The sequence below is a fragment of the Toxorhynchites rutilus genome, chromosome 1 (assembly GCF_029784135.1).
Source record: "Toxorhynchites rutilus septentrionalis strain SRP chromosome 1, ASM2978413v1, whole genome shotgun sequence".
Lineage (NCBI taxonomy): Eukaryota > Metazoa > Arthropoda > Insecta > Diptera > Culicidae > Toxorhynchites > Toxorhynchites rutilus.
In genome coordinates, this window is record NC_073744.1 from 84,817,476 (window position 1) to 84,837,235 (window position 19,760).

Genomic DNA, 19,760 nt, shown 5'->3' on the forward strand with positions numbered 1-19,760 from the left:
ATGGTTATATTTTTTTTTTTTTACATATCCTACAGTAACACTTAGGTGCCTATTCTCTCATATTCCTTTTAAAAATCCTATTCAATTTGAACGAGGAAAGTGTCACCCATATCTGGGTGAAGGGGCGACGAAAGTGTTAACGGGGCAGTGCCATATTTTCGACCATTTTTTATTGTACCGTATTTTGAGTATAAAGAAAAAAAAATTATTTGTAATTCTGTCATGTTGTACTACTTTTAGTGATCTTTCAAACATTTATTGGCCTTGTTGGAAGAGATAATGTGTTTCTGCCAATAAAGTTACTGTTAATTTTGATGATTTTATTAGAATTCTTCAACATAGAAAGGTAGCAGTATTTTTGACTAGTGAGGTACAAAGTGTTTAAAAAAAAAATAGAGGCTTTTGTCTAAGACAAAACTGCATTGTTGACACAGGACTGCGGAATTACTTCCATTTCCAATCACCATAATAGTTTGATCAGATGAATATCGGGACTTCCTCATCTACGTCTTTTATGAGAACAAGAGAAGGTTCGTGATTGCGAATCAAGAGGCTTCAGTTGACTTTTTTACATTCTCCGCTCAGAATCGGTCCCCTATGTCTATAGCAGTGCGAACATGGTTGACCCGCGTGACTGCCACGGAAAGTATAATTCTAAGGGACAAAAATTGGAAGGTATAGGGATTGAAATACTCCTGAAAATGAAAGAGTAAGGCCATGTTCTCACTGCAGCGGGGCGTCAACGTGGTGTGAGCGGGGCGTGTTCACTTTTCTCCACGATATTTTGATTCACTCACATTGCACCGTGCCAGCGGCGTGTCTTCGGCATGTTTTATGAAAATTGACAATGTGTGTTTTTGAATGAAAGAATGAAAATTGGATTATTTTCAAATATTCCAACATCGTTGGGCGTATTCTGCTAAAAACTCGGAGGATTAAAAACGTAAAAAATAGAAAGAAAACCAAAAAATTTTAAACTAAAGGGTGTGTCACATCAAATTACATCACGGAAAAAACGCTGTAGAAATTTAATTTTTAGGAATTATATCTTCAGCTTTCGCTTATAATCAGATAAGAGTGTATAGATCACGTTGGCCATGCTTCACTGTCAATTTTTCGTAAATTTGGAAAAATGTCGTCGAACGAAAAAGAGCGTCGTGAATTAATCCTGTGCACTCATTTCGAGAATCCGAAGCTGTCACAGCGGGACATCGGTAAGATGCTGGGAATCGTCCAATCCACGGTCAGCAGAGTACAGCAGAGTACTAAAACGATACTCCGAGAACCTAACCATCGACCGGAAGGTGAAGAACGGCAAAAATGGATGCTCCGTCAGTGAAAAAGATCACAAGCACGTAGTTAAGCAGTTTAGACGTGATCTGAGAAGTTCGGTCCGGGATGTCGCCAATAAGCTGAATTTGTCAAGTTCATTCGTCCAGCGGACCAAACAGCGGGAGGGCCTGCGTACATACAAGATTCAGAAGGCTCCTAACCGCGACGAAAGGCAAAACATGGTGGGGAAGACGCGAGCCCGGAAGCTGTACACCGACCATCTTCTGGCCGGATCTCGCTTCGTGCCACTATTCAAAGGACGTGTTGGAGTGGTACGAAGCCAACGGGGTCACCTTCGTGCCAAAGGAAATGAACCCGCCCAACGCGCCGGAGCTTCGCCCAATAGAGAAATATTGGGCGATTATGAAGCAGGCCCTCCGGAAGAACCCAAAAGTTGTCAAATCGGAGGCGGACTTCAAGAGAAAATGGATTTCTGTTAAAAAAAAAACTACAACCTGACGTTGTACAGAACCTTATGGACGGGGTAAAGAGGAAGGTGCGAGCATACGGGCTTGGGCTCGAAGTATGAATAAAAAAAAAATGCCAAAAGTTGTTTAATAGTTTTTATTTTACTGTCTAAAATTTTCAAAAGGATCGGTCTACTGGGCGAATTTCTACAGCGTTTTTTCCGTGATGCAATTTGATGTAACACACCCTTTATGTCATTACTACAAACACACATATGCAAGAGAGAAGCGGTGAAGTACAAATATCGCCGGCGTGAAGTGTTTTCGTTTGCACGCCAGCCACACGCCAAAATCACACGCACGACACGTCAGCCCGGTGTGAAAACATCGGTAAGAACACACACGATTAATCGTAGGCGTCACACGCCCCGCCCAAGCCACGCTGACGCCCTGCTGCAGTGAGAGCAAGGCCTAAGAGTTTCAATCGAGCAGTCGCCGAGACGGTCTGTGCATAAATATATTGTAGCTTCGCTTTGATTTACTTAGGAATTAAATGTACGTAAATGTATGAACTTAGGAATTGAATGTACGTAATCATATCTGTCGCAAAAGGCATAGTGAAAAAATTCTTCAAACAATTTTTTTTTCGTCTGTAAGGAAGAGGATTGTTTCCACAGGCGTGGTATTGCAAACAAGTAGAACTTTCGGTATTGGGTGGCTGTCAATCCAAGGGAACCCAATATACTATATCTACACTCTGCAAAGGTTACAGTATACAGATTTTGAACCGTGTCAGCAACGAAGTTTTCAAAAAAACTTTTATCTATCCTCTGAAGTGATTTTACTATTGAACTTTGTATGGAGCAGTATTATTTATTGAGTATAAAAATAATGAATTGTTTATTTATACCCAAAAAAATATAAACGAGCGGGGCTAATTTGGAAAATCTTCTGTCTCTCTACAGTACCAGTACGAACGAGTGCTGCATTTGAATTTCGAGCGAGCGATTCACATAGGGGAGGACGGGGTAAGATGGCCACCCTAAACATAGAGTACAATTAAACACAATGCATACAAAATTTAGGCAGTTCGTTATGTCAGCATCAATCTTTAGGATGTTTTCCGCAATCACGTTGACTTCCAAAAGTTTTTATTTTTATTTTTTATAATGTTATATGATAAATTAAAAAAGGTATGAAAAATGTGCTACTAAAATCATGACGGGTCAAGTTGGCCACCACTAAGGGTGAGATGGCCACATGAAATGACTCGTGAATCTAGGCGTATAGAGGATTATTGTTTCCGGCAAAATTGTACTACATATCACGATCGTTGTATTTTAGATCAAGCGGAACAAGAGTGGGAGGTGTTATTTTTCATGAATTACCTATAACGTGCTTAATGTGCAACCCTTGCGAAATTATCATAATTAAAAATGAATGCGCCTTGAGTTATCCAACCAATAATTCAAGTGGTGTGTTGTTCTCAATCAATTCGTCAATTAGGCTCATTCAAAGGTGTGTTTATGGCAGATCACATCTTTTACAATAGTGGCCACCTTGCCCCCGCTATGAGTCAAGCAAAAGTGTCTCAATAATTCTATGAAATGCTTTGAAAACATACCGTTTTCTATACAAACACACTTAACAGGCCTGTGTGTTTACTAGCATTGGTTTCAAGGGACATGACCATATTCACCTCTAAAACAATAAATCTCTTGCAAGCAAAATAACAAATCGGTGCGCGTCGCCATCTGAAAAGTTTATTTTTATTGTTTGTCATGACGTTTAACCTATACACACGCAAAAATGGGTATACATGATTGAGTGTAGTGCAATACACCAAACTAATGTATTATAATTGTCCAATAGTTGATTGTTTCAATAATATAAGTAATAATAATAATAAGTGGCCGTCTCTCCCCGTCCTCCCCTACGCCTTATTCGCAGTGATATACAAAAATTATACCCCACGACTCCACTCGTACAGATTCGATTGGTATGCAAACTATCGACTTCCGTTGGCAGCAAAAATAGTTATCAACGTTGACACTATTTCATAAACGTGACATGTTTTCTTATTTGGATTCCTTACTGAAAGACGTAGGTTTGACGTAGGACCAGTTGATTCAGATGAAATACAGGATGTTAAATTTATCAAAACTGTGGAAAAATTTTAGTATACTGCGTTGGAGTACATTGAAAAATGGAAGACAAGTCTAGGAGAAACAAAACAGTATTATAGTAAAGTCCATTCCAGAATTTCCAGAGATTCAAAGTGGCATTAGTAAAAAAAACTTCCTGTTCATATAGATCACAGGAACTATAATAAATGAGATAACAAAGTTAGAACATAGAATCCGTACCAGTGGCAAATCGTCGTGTATTTTCGGAAAAGGAAAATAAATTTCTGAAATTTAAGGAATTCGTGAAGCTTACTGATTATATTCTGTGTTTGGCTGGTAGTAGCGCATCAGTTCAAAGATTGTTCTACGATGATCAATATTTGGACAACAGAAAAGTCACGACATAAACGCTATGATAATTGTCGAACAGATGATTGGGAATGTGACAGAAAATTTCCGATAATCATAATCTCTTTCGCAAAGCCTCTTCAGCATCAAAATGTTTCTTCTTTGTAGAGACCAAAGCAGGTACAATTAAGAATGCTTGACTGATTGATTGATTGGTTTTATTTACTCATTAAAATTCTTCTTTTTTTTTGGATTAGTTTTTTGGGTTTATGAGTCCCGTTTTTATTCCTGAACTACTTGGTCAGCCTACCATAATGAGTATTTTGTTCGATAAGAATAAGAACAACAGAACTTCACCCTGCGACAGTTCCTCAAAAAGTGCCTGGAGTAGTTCCTACAGAATGAAAGTGACTGAATTGTTTTAGTAAATAGTGTGAGTCGAGAAATATTTGTTCCTGACACGTTGGTAACAATATACAACAACAATAGTAGTAAACAGCATCAATGGTTATTTGGTTAGCGTAATAGCCTCGCACCTTATTATTAGATACGAGTTCAATCTCAGCTGTGCTCGTTGAGGTGGAAGATTCTTTAGTTACACACAGATTTATCTGGAATGGTACAGATTTTTTCGTTATTTTTGGTACAGATTCTGTACGGTACAGAGTACAGATTTTCGTCAAAAAATACAGGTTGGTACAGATTTTTTCCACGCGTGAAATTTCTTACATTTGGACAAAGCAACTTTGAGTTACATGACGGTTTTTAAGACGCATTATCGCTTGGTGCTGCTGATCATAAAAGCATTTTAATTGCAATGGAATGATAAGTTTCATAAGGACGAAATTCCTTCTAAGGATCGTCTGAAAGGATTCGCGTCAGACGGTGCGAAGTATGTTTTGCCCCAGATTCGTCTTTTTAGATTACGTTAGCAGAAGAAAGCAGAAGAAATTATCAGAACAAAGGACAGCGGAAGGCAGATCATTTCAAAGCTATTTGTCCCAGTTTTTTCGTGGAGCTGATCAAACAAATGAGAAAAAGATACGATTCTGATGATTCGACACTCAAGTTTGCGACAATGTTAATTCCCAGAAACTTTTTCAATTTGACCAGCATTAACGTTGTGTTAGAACGTTTCCAGGTTTCCGTAAGGAAATCACAATTTGGGAAAATGAGCATGTGCAGAGTTGGTGGACAAAAATTGGATGCGTAAATAGAATTGACGGTTCGCTCGCATTTTCGACGCTTCGATACCTTGTTTGTAACGTTCTCACTATGCCTCACTCCTCGCAACTGTCGAGCGATTTTTTTTTAATAATCAGAACAAAAATAAGCTTCAAAATCGGCTCAGCAACGATACGATGAACGCTATTTTGAGATCAAAAAATTTGGTCAAACATCGTGGCGGCAGCTCGAAAATGTTAATAAATGATAGTATGTAATCTAGACTTGGAAAAAAACTATTTACAAACATCATCAAACACACGAATGACTTGCAAATGTAAATGTAGTATTTGTAGTAAATAAATGAGTATTTATATCATGCTATTAAATTATTTCTTTCTCTACAACGAATATTTTTGATGGCACAGATTTTTGGAAAAAAGTACAGTTGAGAAAGATTTTTTATCCCTCTGATACAGATTTAATTGTGGCAACCCTGGTTACACATTCGTTTGGAAGGGTTAAGATTGTGAGTAATAATTACAAACGACAGGCATCAATTAACGCTTAGTAGATTATGAATTCAGACTAGTTTTGATCTTTTTTTTTATCAAAAATATATATTTTTATCAAGCCTCATATGGCGTTAGCCTGTCGGGGCCGGGAGTTCAATATTTTACCAATTTTTCTATGTTAGTAATATGTAACCGATCACTCGAAGTTAGTATTACAAGTGTTCTCAAAATTGGGATGTTGCAGTCTCCAATGCTCTGTACGTGTGCCCGACACGGGATACGATTTTCTCGACAACGAGTATTTCGCCATTAAAATAACGTTCATAATTAAAATTAATCAGTACAAATATCTGTATACAACGTAATCTAAAAGGGCGTTACACAGTGCACAACGGAGACTTTAAACGTGAGAAAGCAGCATATATCGAGATGATTTTTCTCGGGACATCCGCAGTAACCACTGTCCGGCAAACCCCATTCACCCTGAGCAGGAATTCCATAATGTCCGCTGTGCCTTATGATGCTGTAGTGATGAATAGAGGTCCGATTACGTCCGCACCACATGATGTTTCATTTTTAGAAAAAAAAGACGAAGAGAAATGGTTGCACATAAAAGGTTACGAAGGCATAATTAGAGTGAGCGTAATTTATTACCCTCAGGTAAGAGTACGTTTTAACGGCACGCTGTAGCAAGAGCTGTGACAAATGGATTCTCCACCTTCTGTTTAGATTACAAAGAAGACAACCCCCATTTCCATCGTTTTAGAGAAAGGGCCAATGCAAGCTAAACTTTTTTTTGCTCATGTTCCTATTGATTTACCTTTATCATCGACGACATAGGATGAGGGTTCCGGGACAAAAATCGCAAAAAGGTAGCCAGGGATTCGCTCTTTAAGGGAAGAGAATGTGTTGCCGGATGCGAGAAAATAGAAGCACTGTATGACTGACGGTAGAATCGCAGATGAAAGAAGGCAAACCGAATGGATTATTGATATTAGATTGTCAATATCAAACATAAATAGGTACATTCTATTCCATATCCCGAGATTCCTCAAGCGGAAGGCATTTAGAACATGTGAAGCAGAGAAAACACGAATTCAAAAGATTTTTTTTGTCTACCAGCACGAAAGGTTTCCTAGGGTCTTCCGCTGTAAACGATAAATTTTGGGAAGAAACCGGAATAATAGATGGGTAAGCTATATATTTTTTTCGTTCCCTAGAAAGGAAATGAGTGGACTAGCCTTTCCTTGTAACCCTTTTAGAAATTTTCCCCATGACAAAGAATATTTGATTTCATTGAAATTAAAGGAAAAAGGAGCGGTTTTCTGTATATAATTGTTCCCATTCAACAACATTTCTTTAATTGCTAACAAATGGTGTGTCGCATATTTTGTACTGCGTTCAACATATTTATGAAGTAGGAAATGGAGAATAATGTCACAAACCAATCGAATTTAATTGTCCATGAAGTGCATTCCAGTTATTCGCATCACTCAAAAAATCAGTTAGGAATGCACATAAGCCTGCTACTAATCAAATCGATATTTCACTCGATTGTTTTTTCTAGCGCAAATATTTTTTAGCTCACACCGTAAATTTCTCGGTGAAACCAGGAATTGTGCAACAATTGGATACTACTGATGTCGGGATTGTTTTTTTAAATTCATTTGACGTTATTGAAAGAACAAGTTCCTCAGTTCAATCATCGATCAGAAACTCATGAACTCTTAGTATCATACTGTCTTCGCTGAGAAAAATAGCCAAATGAGTAAATGGATGATTAATCCTTTCAAATTTGTATAACAACATCATTTATAATTATCAAAATGTGAACCTAAAAAAATGGATATCGATAGGGAGTTCCATATAATCCTGGAAAGATGTACAACCTAAACGCAATCTAATTAATTTATAACATACAAAATCAATTATCGAAACTCATTCAAGTTTCTATGTATAACATAATTGTAGAGGATTAGAAATTATAATGAGTATAGGTTAGTCTCGGTTATATATGATTTGATTATATACAAAGAAAATTTCCTCCGACTTGCACTGTGATCACGCGTATTCTAGAACTTGCCACTCAGAATGCATTCAAGGCGTGTTATTTGGCATAGAAATCTCAACTAAGTACTAATAAAAATGACGCAAGTAATACTACGTTGAGACGGCGAAGTTCCTCTAGGAACGTTAGTGCCATTGAAGAAGAAGAAGAAGATATACAACTTTAGACTCGATTATGTACAGCTTAAGAAAATATATCTTTTTTATATTTCAAATATGGCTTATTTAAAGAAAAAATATAATATTTAAACGTTAAGGTGGAAATTATTTTGCTATTTTAAGTACAGTGGATCACAAATGCTTATTTTTTAGGTTTTGGATTGAAGATTGAACAGGATGTCAACTACTTCTACTTCCGGTATGTTTCTACTTCCGGTAATGCTCCCGACATTACCCACCTGTCTTTTTCACTAAAGTGCAAAAATTTTCTCGTGGAATCAGTTTTGAATAACATTGCACTACGAAGCAAATACATTCTCAATTAATGTATTGATATCTCATGGGGATTTTTCTAGTTCCAAATAGTTACTTACGGAGAAGAACAAAAAATCCTAAAAATGAAACTAAAATTAAACTAAAAACGACCGCATTATCAATGTAGGATTAAGAAATTGTTTTAATTCGTCACTTCCGACATTATACCAGGGAGGAAGGAAATATGATGATTCTATTTTCAGTAGATATTTTCAATGGGTCTAATGCGTGGTTTGATCGTAATTCTCTCATAGCCTTAAAAACGAATTTAAAGCTTTAATTAATTCTCAACTTCAACAAAGGCTATTGAGATACTCACTGGTCTACTAGATTGAAGAATCTTCGATTAGAATATATTTCTTCACCTTAAGAGGAGGCGATTTAGCGTTGTGGTTAACACTCGTACCTCTAACGCTAATGGTTACGATTTCAATTCTCACTCCCGACATTCTTCCTTCGGAATGGAAGTAAAATAGAAATGGTCCGAGTGACGAACTAAGCAAAAACGTTGGAAGACACTGTAATACAGAAAAAAAATCGTTTTATCAACAATGCAATAGAAATCGCGAATGACATCTTTTATTCTTTCGCCCGGTGCAATATACACTCATCACGACTGATGCATCCTTCAGCAGAAGCCCAAGCAGGCAACGTATTTCTTATCACGCTGTTTTCTATTTCCATGGAGTTCAGGTGCTGTGCAAAGCGCACAAAAAAAACAAAATCACTCTCAGTCTTAACCCTTTCCCGTACAACATCGAGTCTCACTCGTGGGTACTTGAATAACATAGGGCGCTAGAACATTCAGCAGGCTAGGAAATCACTTGATGTGTGACGAATTAAATAATACGGGAAGGGGTTAATATATATTGTTGGCTGCTCGCTGTAGGGAGCAACACTGGAATAGAGATCACGAAAAACATCTTTTTTACTGTCGCACAGTGAATTGTATCTCGCCACTATGTTATTCTATTCTATTCTATTCTTTGTTTTAAAGAGGCTTGAAACAGTCGAGTTATAAGTGTTAAAACGTTTTTCTATGCTCTCTGCTTAGATCATCATTTTACAACTGTTCCGTAATCCTACTTAAAAAAGAAGACCAACTTTTTTACCAGTGTGTATTCAGCTTACACCAACACAAAAATAAACAAAAATATGTTTAAGCGGGAAAAATTATTTGGCCGGAAACTTCTTGTCTCTCATAAACATGGTGTTGAGTCAACAACAACAAGTCAACGTGGTGAAGAAGCCTCAACTGTCGATAGAAGCATGTCGTGGAAATCACGACAAGCGGTTCACTTCGCAGAGGAAGGCGTTGACTTGAGCAACATCGAATCTTGCCGTCAGAGATGTGACCATGAAAGAAAAAATGTCACCATCGTTAGTCCAAAAAGTGAAGCGAAGTGTAGGCTTCAAGTCATACAAAGTAGGTGTTGCACCAAATCATACTGTTGTGTCTAATAAAAGGGTTAAAACAAGAGTTTATAAATTGTACGACACGTTCCTACGATGTGAAGGAATTATGATTACATTATATTCGACGATGGAAGTTCTACACATCGAGGTAACATAGCAAATATTATATAAAACAGAAAAAAAATGTTGACGTTTCCGAAAAAAAATCTTATTCATTTTGGCAGGATTTGTGCAGTTGTGGTCTTAAGGGCAAAACTTTCATTACTTCCAGTTCAATACACCTAACGATTTTCTTAAAAAATGTTTAAGAAGACTTTTACTGTCCACTTAATTTCATCAGAAGTTCGACCCTTAGAGATCTACTGGTGACTGATCAAGAAGACTAATAATTAAAAAGATTCCTTTTTTTTTTTCTAAAAGTGGAGAATTCCTTCAAACGCGTGACAAATGAAATCGTGCCCAGTGTAATGGAAAGGATTAAAGTGAAAGATCGCTCAAGAATTCGTAATATTGTAATTTGAGATATCTGTTTTCTGCCATTTATTGAATACACGGTAGGCATCGAACTATGAAATAAACTATTTGATTTTTTTCTTGAATGTGGAAATTAATCAAATTGTAAAACAATCTACATAATAAATTTTAAATTTTAATGCAGTTTTTGGTCAGGTTCTTGATCGACCAGATTTTGCTGTGCACATTTTTAACTATTATTACGAAACGTTGACCTAGGAGTCTATCACAATCATTTGCACCATTTGTACCGTTAAAATTGTTTAACACTAGATTTACCCGACCAGTCATTTTGACTGGTTGTGCATTTTAAATTCAAAATTTCTACTGCAGATAATTTTTGTTTTCCGAAATGATGTTATGACTTTTGTAGCTATAAGTAGAGAATACATTTTATGAACTTAATGTTACTTCATATACATTAGTAACAAAAATATTTTTTGTTGTTGACATTTATACCAGTACCAGCCAAAATAACTGGTGCATGGTCCTATGAAGAAATGTATGATTTCGGGAGAATCATGAGTCCGTTGCAGTATATGTAGGTCATGTGTCTTTTTGAGGTGTTGCTGGTAGATTACCAGCTCATAGTGCTTTCAAAAATGTACACGGGCCAACAGCACATGCTAAAAGAAACATTATGAACGGGAATCCAAATAGGGAGTTCCTATTACTGATTGACAACCATATTTTGAAGTATATATGAATTTGTACAGAGTTAGAAGCCTCTCCGGATTTGGAGAAAAACCGGACAATTACGCAAGAAAAATTGAAGGCATTTCTTGAAATATTGTACGCACGTGGGGCGTAAGAAGGGAATACCTTGAAGCTTCAATATTTGTTGAACAACAAGTAGGGACCATCATTTTTCTCTTGCACTATGAGCAAACGAGATATTACTGAGATTCTACGATACATTAATTTCGACAAAACAAATCAGAGGAGTTAAGTTTCCAAACAGACAAGTTCGCTTTAGTCTCAGCAGCTTGGGATAAATTTATTGAAAACAGTCAAAATTGCTTCAAGCCGGGAGCTTATATTACCGTGGATGAGCAACTTTTTCCATCGAAGGCCAGATGCAGATTTACTCAGTATATGCCAAACAAACCCAATAAATTGCAAATGAACACTTACCTATACAAAGGTTTTCCCGCGCTCTCACGAAACCACAGCACCATGTAGACACGATCGTTCAGTTCGTCTGGAGTAATATCACAGGGTAAAGTTGCTGTCCTCCCTAGTACTGCTTCCACCGTCGTTGTTGAGACTACAAAAAAGGGAGAAAATTACAATTTAGGAATTATTGAACAGATTTGTTTCTCGTGCGAAAGCTGTATTCCATATGTCACAACTATTTCTGAGAGTGAAAATACTGAAATATTTTAAATTATCAATCTGCTGTTATCTTCCCATTGCTAGAAATAATATTCTAGATTTATAACAGCAGACAGAATGTATGAATATAACTTATACTGAAAGCAAACCCGAAAGTTTGATTAGAACGATGAGGCATATAGGAGAGGTGCGGGTAAGATGAACAGGTAGTTAATTTGTATAGTTACATTACGAATTTCAAATTTCCGCTAATGACAACCTCTTCTACATGTTTTTCTATATATTTAAACCACCTTATGACAATGCATACTGATCAGAAGAGGAAAGGGAAACAAAAACCGAAAATCAAGCATAATTCCGCGTGTGGATGTAATTTTTGCGGATTCGATACCAAGCATTGTGGTTTAATTTCAACATTCTATTCGCTGATGAGTATATTCCGATTTTGAGTTAACAGAGAAGTGATATTGAATATGTACGAAAAATTCAGTTCATTTGTGAGTATAAAATTTAAATTATTGAAATAATTGTACTGGAGGGGTGAAACGGACAGTTGTCAGTGGGAGTGAGATGGACTGTGAAAAAATTGTTTATTCTATTCCTAAGGAATGTCTTATGCGTCTCTAAACGGAAATTAAATCGTCAAAGGTGGACTGCTAGAAGCTGACTGTAACCAAAAGAAAATAGTTGAGGGTATGTCCGTTTATACTGCTGAAAAGCACAACATCTCTTCTAGGTGGATTAATTTGATTTTTTCATCGTTTAACGGGCATTCGTGATGAGTTCAGAGCATGATTGAATAATATTGTTCCCCTCACGGTCGATAAACTGCTACGTGTTGTATATTATAAACCAGTCCATATTCCCCCCACAATATGTTCATATGATTGAATCACATTTACCCGAAACCCACTCACCCGATAGACAGTTATCCGAAAGACATGCACCCGAATTCCACTCACCGAATGAAACAAATACGCGAATACGACAGCTACTCGAATGTAACATCTACCCGAACTGACACTTCACCCGAATACAACATTTACCCGAATGCAAAAGTTACCCGAATGTAACATCTACCCGAATGCGACACTTACTCGATAGAAGGATATATTCGAATAATACGCAAATTTTATTATTAGGAAGTAATTGTATATTTATTTCTGTTCAGTGTTTTATAAAGATCATATTTGTCTCGTACGTTCATTTCCATTCAAAAGTATTTTTCATGGGTAGTACAATTTAAGATCCTTTTCAAAATAATGAAAAGTGAAAAAAAGCAGTTTTATAACGTATTATGATTTTTTTTCCATTCATATGGATGACGTTTACTTAAAAGAAAGCTGACATTTTTGGTACATACGTATTATGGAACTGACGTGTAATTTTTAAATACTATGAATTTCTTTTTAATTTCAACTGTTTAACCAAAAACAGCGGATCCGTGTGTGGCGAAAATTGAGTAAAAGCTTCAAGAGTTCCCTATATTGACATCCAGCGGAAAATGTGGAGTTTCTGCTAATCCAGACGGGGCTTAAAGAGAAGTTTGTGTTTCAGCAGGACAACGACCCGAAGAGAGATTTTTTTCTGAGAGATTGTTAAGGTCACATATATTGTTTCGAAGTCTGTTGTTTCAAGGCACGTCAAAATTATTTAAATTTCAATAACTATGTTCCGATTCTATTCCGCCGATATTTTCGGCAGAATATGGGAAAGTTAGATCTGATAAAATGTTCTTTACTGACGGTTCATACATAAACGGGTCCACTGGCTTCGGCATCTTCAATGAAAATTCCAGTGCCTCTTTCAAACTCAAAGATCCTTGTTCCGTATATGTCGCTGAACTGGGTGCGATATACTACGCACTGGGGATCATTGAAACATTGCCCATCGACCACTATTTTATTTTTTCAGACAGTCTCAGCTCAATAGAGGCAATCCGCTCAATGAAGGTTGATAAACGCTCATCTTATTTCTTAACTAGAATAAGACAACTATTGAGTGTTTTGGTCGAAAAATTCTTCAAGATTACCTTAGCATGGGTTCCCTCTCATTGTTCGATTCCGGGGAATGAGAAAGTGGACTCGCTAGCTAAGGTGGGCGCTTTAGAAGGCACACTTTTTGAAAGGCAAATTGCTTATAATGAATTTTTCCACATTCCTCGTCAGTATACGCTCGTAAGTTGGCAGCGCATGTGGAGTGGTGATGAGTTCGGTCGTTGGTTACACACGATTATCCCTAAGGTCTCGACGAGTGCATGGTTCAAGGGATTGAATGTAGGTCGTGATTTCATTCGCGTGATATCTCGGCTTATGTCCAATCACTACAACCTAAACGCGCATCTCTATCGCATTGGGCTCGCAGCAAACAATCTTTGTGATTGTGGCGATGGCTACCACGACATCGAGCATGTTGTCTGGTCGTGTATCCGGTTCCATACTGCTCGCTCTCAGCTCTCTAGAGCACTGAGAGCACAAGGCAGACAATCGGAGATCCCCGTCCGGGATATCTTAGGTAGCCGTGATCCTGATCTTCTGCTTCATCTATACCTGTTCCTCAGGAACGCCGATGTCAACGTTTAATGATGTTTCCTTCGTTGTGTCCCCGTTTTATATCCCTCCTATCCGATCGATAAACTTTTACTTAGTCGCGGCAATACATACACACACTCTTTACAGATACACGGGCCAAAGGTTGTGCAATCCACTGATCATTCAACAAGAGCCAAAGGTTGTACCGCTCATGACAACTCTACACGAGCTGATGATAGCGCCGGCTAGTGACCATTCTATCCTGGATTCCTCGAGGCGAGAAAGACGCACCACGCTAGATATGGGGTACAGACTAGGGGGGCGTTGCTGATTAAGGGTCAGCTGCATCCCAATAGGAAGTATCCCGTGTCGGGCACACGTACAGAGCATTGGAGACAGCAACATCCGAATTACGAAAACACTTGTAATACTAACCTCGAGCCAACCGCGAGTAATCGGTTACATATTACTAACATAGATAATAAGAAAAATTGTCAAAGTATTGAACTCCCGGCCCCGTGAGGCTAACGCCATATGACCCTTGATAAAAATATATATTTTGGAAAAAAAAACAATGCTTTTATAATAGTTCCATAGTAAAATGTTGGATTCCAATTTGGAGGATTATACTCAAATTATCTTATTATTTGTTCTAAATTTGTTAATGGAAATAATTGTGAATTTGTATTGCCTATATTTTGGGATTTCCTGATGATTGCTATGCACAAATATTCGGTCGAAAAACTAAAATTTATAAAAAGGTTCCGCTCTTATTCGAATATGCCAGCCAAAGTGTTGATGCGTATTTGGGTCGAATCTCTATCGCTCCGCCTATTTATAACTCGTTTGATCCGATACACTGGATATACACTAATTTTTTTTTTTACATGTGAAATTCGTTTATTATTCAAAAGTCAAAAAGTTATTATAAAATTAATATTTACATTTCGTTTTCTAATTCAAAAATCCAATGAAACTGTGTCAACAAAGTTGTTGCTTCTCATTATAAAGTTCACATATTTTACGAATATTTTAAGAATTTTTGCCTTTTTAGTTTTCCTATACTTCTCAATTGAGGTCTCAATAGTTCGTCTATCGACAGACTGCGCCATCCATTGAACAGCACAGTTAACTTCCGTTGCAGTAGTCTCCCTGCTGGCTTCACCCTTATGCAATCGCTGAGTTTATGTTCTAGTGTTTCGCATTGAGTGTTGCAAAACAAACAATTTTCACCGTCGGCTCTGTTCATTCGAAATAGCAATTTTCTGTGCTCAAGCTTTTCATTAATTAATACGAAAAGGGCACTACGATCGCTTGAGTTCAGCTGTCGAATCGTTATATTCTTCCAAATGTTTTTCCAATTTGTTGCTGGATACACACGAGTGACTTTTGGTAATTCCGTTTGTTCGATGTTGTGACTGTGAATGATATCTGCGGAAGGATTTTGTTTGATATGTGGAGGGAGTGTTGGGAGATTTGAAAGGATCACTTTTAGACAAGGACAATCAGCGGGAGGGGTAGGATTTCTCTGAGTAAGGAAAGACATATAGAAGGGAAGGGAAATAATATCATTCACGTGTCGGTTTAACAGCAGTGCCTTGCACTTAAAAGCTGTTAACTGCAGTTTCAAGCCACCTGCATCTTTGCTACGCACCATCTGTTGCATTGGAACTCGAGCCACGATGCCTCGCCACAGGAATGTTCTCATCGTCGCAGTCAGCTTTGCTGTATGAGCGGCGGTTGGTGTGAGAATGGATGCAATGTACCATATCTTCGACGTGATGAATGTGTTGAGCAATATAACTTTCTGGTACAAGGTGAGTGTACGAAGCGATTGGAGATATACTTGCCGAGAGAATGTACCTACAAGAGTATCCCAATTTAGCCTGTTCATTTGCCGTATGGAGTTTGTGAAAGTCACTCCTAAAATGCGGACTGTGTTTTCGTTCGCCTTGGTTGCCGGCATGACGTCAGTATAGCCCACTGAAGTCGAAGTAGATTTCTCCAGACTCAGCCTTGCTCCAGAGACACGTTCGAAACGTTCGAATGTCTCTCGTATCTGCTCCATTCTTGCAATGCTCGTGCTGATTACCGAGACACAGTGTTTGGATTTCGATCAAAATCAAATGATACACAATGTGTCATGCAAGTAAACTCTCACGAACATATAACCAAATATGAGAGGATCATTCAGATACTTGTATGAATGTCAGCAATCACTTTTGTAACATTTAGTGATTAAACTAAGAGAGGAACGAAGACTGTTGTTTGCATATTCGAGTTGTATCAAACATGGCACACTATTTTCGCATACAAGTTTGAACCGCATATATCGTCTCATTTTACTATAGCGAAATCCACTGCACAGACAAGTGTAAAGCAATAAATGATACAAGAAAAATTACGTCATCATACGTCACCATTTGCGGAGAGCAGCGAATGGGAAAAGAGATAAAACGCGAGAGTTTTTAATCATATAGTTTGCACTCTCTGAGACTTAAAAATCAGGATCTGCTACATTAGCTGAATATGAATCTTTCGCTTTGCGTTGTCCGTATGATCCTGCTGTTTCATGATGCATGGAGAGGTCGGTATGCATATGTTAGAGGCAGCCAAGAAAATAAGCTTTCTGCACTGAAAGCGTATATGATAGCTTTGCTTGCATGCTGGTGTGCAATGAAGTGCGAGCCGATGCAGAGTTGTCTCGTTCTCTTTTGTGTCGTGATTTGTAGCACATAACAATAATAGAATACCGCTGGGGGAAATGTTTCCTGAAAGATCATATTTGAACGAACGAAAGCGATTTTTTCAATGAGTGGATCATTTGGCAAACACTGCCGAGACATCATCGGCGTATGCAACCATGAGATCAGAGTCACATATCTCCTCGAGCCGTCTGAGCAATGGATGCAGATAAATGACGAATAGATGCATGGAAAGGGGATCCCCCTGGCGAACAGATCTCTCGATGGGGAATGCTACCGAGAGACGCCCGTTTACCAGTAGTCGAGAAGTAGATAAATCTCCGATTTTAACGAGTAGACGCACGAAATTCGAATTGAACCCGAGCGAGCACATGTTTCGGAAAAGGAAGGTCCGATCGACGACATCGAAAGCGTGACGGAGATCGAATGCTGCCAGTAAGCCACGTTGTTTACTTTTGATCAGCTGAGCGATACGATCTTTTAGCGCGAGAGTGGCCTGGAAAATATTCCGGCCGGAGCTCGAGCGTTTCTGGCTTTCGGTTAGTACATGGTGGAAACTAATCGTGTTCTCCAGACGCCGCTTAAGAATGCGTGAGAGGATTTTATAGTCAAAGTTCAATAACGAGATCAGTCTATATGAGTGCGCTGTTTGATCATATCCCTTCTTTTTAATGAGGACGATCACACCATCCACAAGTTCAGAGGGGAAATTTCCTGATAGGGCTTCGTTTATAACGAGCGTGAGCTCTCGCCAGATAACATTGAACGTGCTGAGATAGAACTCTCGTGGCAAAGAGTCTCCACCGGGAGATTTTTTCGGACTGCTAGTCTTGATTGCTGTGATGATATCGGACGGAGATATTTCATCCATGCAGGATTCACTTATCGAATCGTTCTCTGGGACCAGTCTCGCGCACTCCAATGTATTCTATGTATCTCTTTCCGTCTGACCGGCAGCATATAGCGATTTGTTAAAATCGAACAAATGACGTTCTATCGCATCAGGTTCTTCGATTATTCGGTCATCGTCGTCGCGTAGGTGTGTTATGATATTTTTTTTCCTGCGCCGCTCGCCCAGTTGGAACATTGATATAGGTTCTCCAGAGATGAATGATTCATTTGTTCGGATGGATGCTTGCGTATAATTGCGTTGAAGAGTCAACATTTTGGATTTCACCCGGTTTATATTAGTTAGCATTGCAGCATTGTTGTAGTAGCCATCGTACGCCTGCCGTAATTCTGTATACAGACGTTGATGCTGTTGACGGAAATAGACGAATGCAGCCTTCGATTTCCAACGGAAAAATGATTTTATGTTGGGTTTAGCATACGACAGCCACCAGCCTGACGGGGCGGGGAGTTCAATATTTTGACAATTTTTGTCTTACAACTATGTTAGTAATATGTAACCGATTACTCGCGGTTGGCTCGAGGTAAGTATTACAAAGATTCTCATAATTGGGATGTTGCAGTTTCCAGTGTTCTGTATGTGTGGCCGACACGGGATACTTCCTATTGGGGTGCAACTGACCATTAATCAGCGACTCCCCCTAGTCTGTACCTCATATCAATCGTGGTGCATCTTTCTTGACTCGATGAATCCTGGGTAGAATGGTCACAGTCTTCAGTTCGTGTAGAGTTGTCATGAGCGGTACAACCTTTGGCTCTTGTTGAATGGTCAGTGGCCTGCACAATCTTCGACCTGTGTATCTGTAAAGAGTGTGTGTATGTATTGCCGCGACTAAGTAAAAGTTTATAGATCGGATAGGAGGGATATGAAACAGGGACACAACGAAGGAAACATCATTAAACGTTGACATCGGTGTTTCTGAGGAACAGGTATAGATGAAGCAGAAGATCTAAATAAATATATAATATTATAAAAAATAAATAATAAATAATAATATTATATTTATTCGGTTTTTTATATGCGTGCGTCACTTTCATCCATTCAATGTAAAATAAATTTTCAATGTGTAAATATTATCCCTCCCTCCGGATCTGAACTGCATTTCACAAATATAGAATCACTCTTTTTTTTTGAGTTTCCAGAGATATGTAAGAAGTCGGTTGAATTGAAGTATATAGTGTAGGATATAATAACGTTCTTCATTTATAAAACGGACCATTTTCAACTAGCAATAATCGCACCTCGGATGTACCTCATTGGTTACGATATCGCCACTGCGCAAAGCTAAAAACGGACCATTTGAACTTTGTTGTTGTGTCCTGGCGCGAAACATGCAAAAAACTAAAATTCCAGTGTTTCATAATTAGAGAACCAAATGGAAAATCTCTCACTATTTTACAAAATTAACGTCAATTTCACATGAATTACAATAAGTTTCTAATTCGTAGGTTATCTTCAGTTCTCAATCAGTTCAAATAACCTATTCGGAGTAGTTTCGACCAAGCTACGCCATGTTGTAGTGTGTATTTTGTTTTACGCAGAGGATACCACTCGTTTAACACTAGGACTACCAACCGGTCAAAATGACCGGTTGTATAATTCGCAAGATTTTGTATTGAAATTTATTTTTATATTTTTTAATGATATTATGACTTTTTCTGAATTCATGTATTGAATGTATTGATCAATATTATAAATTATTTTGGTCTCTCACTATATATATATATATATATATATATATATATATATATATATATATATATATATATATATATATATATTTATCTAGTTATAAAATCTAACCCAAATATACCGAGATGCCTGAAAATATCTAGATTTTTAGAGGACGTAACAGATTCAAGAGAAGACTTTTCGGTCAAGATGTTTATGAAATTAAGTTCTGAAATTTGACCAGTA

General features: G+C 37.9%; 1 protein-coding gene and 1 pseudogene across 6 annotated transcripts in view; both read right to left on the bottom strand.

Moving 5' to 3' along the window:
- LOC129769468 (uncharacterized) overlaps positions 1 to 19,760 on the bottom strand; it is a 565,408-nt gene that overhangs the window by 240,654 nt on the left and 304,994 nt on the right. For all 6 annotated transcript variants that reach the window (XM_055771806.1, XM_055771799.1, XM_055771792.1 and 3 more), the window contains one exon: positions 11,497 to 11,629. In XM_055771806.1, the coding sequence (XP_055627781.1) occupies positions 11,497 to 11,629 (133 nt within the window). The remainder of the gene's footprint in view (positions 1 to 11,496; positions 11,630 to 19,760) is intronic.
- LOC129763676 (U4 spliceosomal RNA) lies at positions 18,964 to 19,129 on the bottom strand (annotated as a pseudogene).